The sequence below is a fragment of the Coregonus clupeaformis genome, chromosome 17, assembly GCF_020615455.1.
Source record: "Coregonus clupeaformis isolate EN_2021a chromosome 17, ASM2061545v1, whole genome shotgun sequence".
Classification (NCBI taxonomy): domain Eukaryota; kingdom Metazoa; phylum Chordata; class Actinopteri; order Salmoniformes; family Salmonidae; genus Coregonus; species Coregonus clupeaformis.
In genome coordinates, this window is record NC_059208.1 from 62,098,706 (window position 1) to 62,101,205 (window position 2,500).

At 51.6% G+C, this 2,500-nt stretch overlaps 1 protein-coding gene across 1 annotated transcript in view; it reads left to right on the forward strand.

Annotated features, from left to right (window-relative positions):
* Window positions 1–2,500, forward strand: part of LOC121586871 (FH1/FH2 domain-containing protein 3) — a 154,573-nt gene that overhangs the window by 107,916 nt on the left and 44,157 nt on the right. Inside the window, exon 14 of the mRNA XM_041903886.2 lies at window positions 1,874–2,133. Coding sequence (XP_041759820.2) covers window positions 1,874–2,133 — 260 coding nt within the window. The remainder of the gene's footprint in view (window positions 1–1,873; window positions 2,134–2,500) is intronic.

The following is a 2,500-nucleotide window of genomic DNA, read 5'->3' on the forward strand; positions in this document are numbered from 1 at the left end:
ATAGAGAGAGGTGGGATAGAGAGGTGGGAGAGAGAGAGGTGGGATAGAGAGAGGTGGGAGAGAGAGAGGTGGGAGAGAGAGAGGTGGGAGAGAGAGAGGTGGGAGAGAGAGAGGTGGGAGAGAGAGAGGTGGGAGAGAGAGAGGTGGGATAGAGAGAGGTGTGAGAGAGAGAGGTGGATAGAGAGAGGTGGGAGAGAGAGAGGTGGGATAGAGAGAGGTGGGAGAGAGAGAGGTGGGATAGAGAGAGGTGGGAGCGAGAGAGGTAGGATAGAGAGAGGTGGGAGAGAGAGAGGTGGGATAGAGAGAGGTGGGAGAGAGACAGGTGGGAGAGAGAGAGGTGGGATAGAGAGAGGTGGGATAGAGAGGTGGGAGAGAGAGAGGTGGGATAGAGAGAGGTGGGAGAGAGAGAGGTGGGATAGAGAGAGGTGGGAGAGAGAGAGGTGGAGAAATACCATTCATTCTGGAGTCAGACAGGTTCACCATTCACTCCTGGTCTGGAGTCAGACAGGTTCACCATTCACTCCTGGTCTGGAGTCAGACAGGTTCACCATTCACTCCTGGTCTGGAGTCAGACAGGTTCACCATTCTCTCCTGGTCTGGAGTCAGACAGGTTCACCATTCACTCCTGGTCTGGAGTCAGACAGGTTCACCATTCACTCCTGGTCTGGAGTCAGACAGTTTCACCATTAACTCCTGGTCTGGAGTCAGACAGGTTCACCACTCACTCCTGGTCTGGAGTCAGACAGGTTCACCATTCACTCCTGGTCTGGAGTCAGACAGGTTCACCATTCACTCCTGGTCTGGAGTCAGACAGGTTCACCATTAACTCCTGGTCTGGAGTCAGACAGGTTCACTGTTTAGTTTTATAGGGGTAGAAGAGAGGAAGAGGAGGAGGGAAGAGGGATGAAGGCACATCTTGAACAGGTTTAGTCTGATTCAGCTCTGATGTTCAGCCATCCTACAGCCTAGCCAACTGAGACTCTCTCTCTCTCTCTCTCTCTCTCTCTCTCTCTCTCTCTCTCTCTCTCTCTCTCTCTCCCCTCTCTCTCTCTCTCTCTCTCCCCTCTCTCTCTCTCTCTCTCTCTCTCTCTCTCTCTCTCCCCTCTCTCTCTCTCTCTCTCTCTCTCTCTCCCTCTCTCTCTCTCTCTCTCTCTCTTCTCTCTCTCTCTCGCTCTCTCTTCTCTCTCTCTTTTGTTACATACTTGGACTTGGACTGCCAGTGAAAACTTAAGGCTGGAGAGGGGGAGAGGACAGGGAGATGGTGCATTTCTTTCTCTGGTGCAGGAAGCGAGTGATGAGTTTAGAGAATGTGTTTTGGGATAGGTAATGAGGCATGATAGAGAGAGTGAAGAGAGTGTGAAGAGAGATGGTTTGATTGTCCGTGCTGAGGTGAGAAGGTAGCACTGGAGAGAGAGAGAGAGAGATGGTTTGATCGTCCGTGTTGAGGTGAGAAGGTAGCACTGGGGAGAGAGAGAGAGAGAGAGAGAGAGAGAGAGAGAAAGAATATGGTGAAAAGGAACGAAAAGTGGAGTTCTGAGAGCTGAACAGAGAGTGTGTGTTCGTGACAGGAGCTGTGACATCAACTAGGAGAGTTGGCTTCCTTCAGAAGGGAAGAGGAAAAGGGACACAGTCTGTCATTCCTTTCATCTTTTGGGCTCTGTTGTCCTTTGCATACTCTTTCATTTGCTGTTGTCTATGAACTTTGCCTATCTCTCTCTCTCCTTCCCTCTTTCTCACCCCTCCTATCCCTCTCTCTCCTTTCTCCCTCGTCCCCGCCCCTTCCTTCCCCTTCTCCCTCCTCTCTCTCTCTTCACCCCTCCCTCTTTATCCCACTCCTCTCCTTCTCTCTCTCCTCACTCTCTCTCTCCTCCAGGTATAAGCACGTGGAACGCTTGGCGGCAGAGGAGTTCGAGAGGGACCGCGTGCCCAGGTCACGCCCTGACCTGAGTTTGACCTTTAAACCAGAGGAAGCCTGGCCCCCTACCTCGTCCCGCAGCACCACCCCCTCCTCCCTGGCGTCTCAGGATGAGGAACAGGACCAGGAACCAGATGAACCAGACACAGAACCTGATCTAGAACCAGAGGAGGAGGAGTCTGAGACCCCTGTTACCCCATACACACCCTCGGAGACTGGTAAGGGAACTGAGGAGAGGAGAATGTAGTGTGTGTGTGTGTGTGAGAGAGAGTGTGTGTGTGTGTGTGTGTGTGTGTGTGTGTGAGAGTGTGGTGTGTGTGTGTGTGTGTGTGTGTGTGTGTGTGTGTGTGTGTGTGTGTGTGTGTGTGTGTGTGTGTGTGTGTGTGTGTGTGTGTGTGTGTGTGTGTGTGTGTGTGTGTGTGTGTGAGAGAGAGAGAGAGTCTCAAGGGAATAGAGAAGAGAATGCGGAACCAATAACACAGTGTGTTTGAATGTCTTCTCAGTGTGTTTGAATGTCTTCTCAGTGTGTTTGAATGTCTTCTCAGTGTGTTTGAATATCTTCTCAGTGTGTTTGAATGTCTTCTC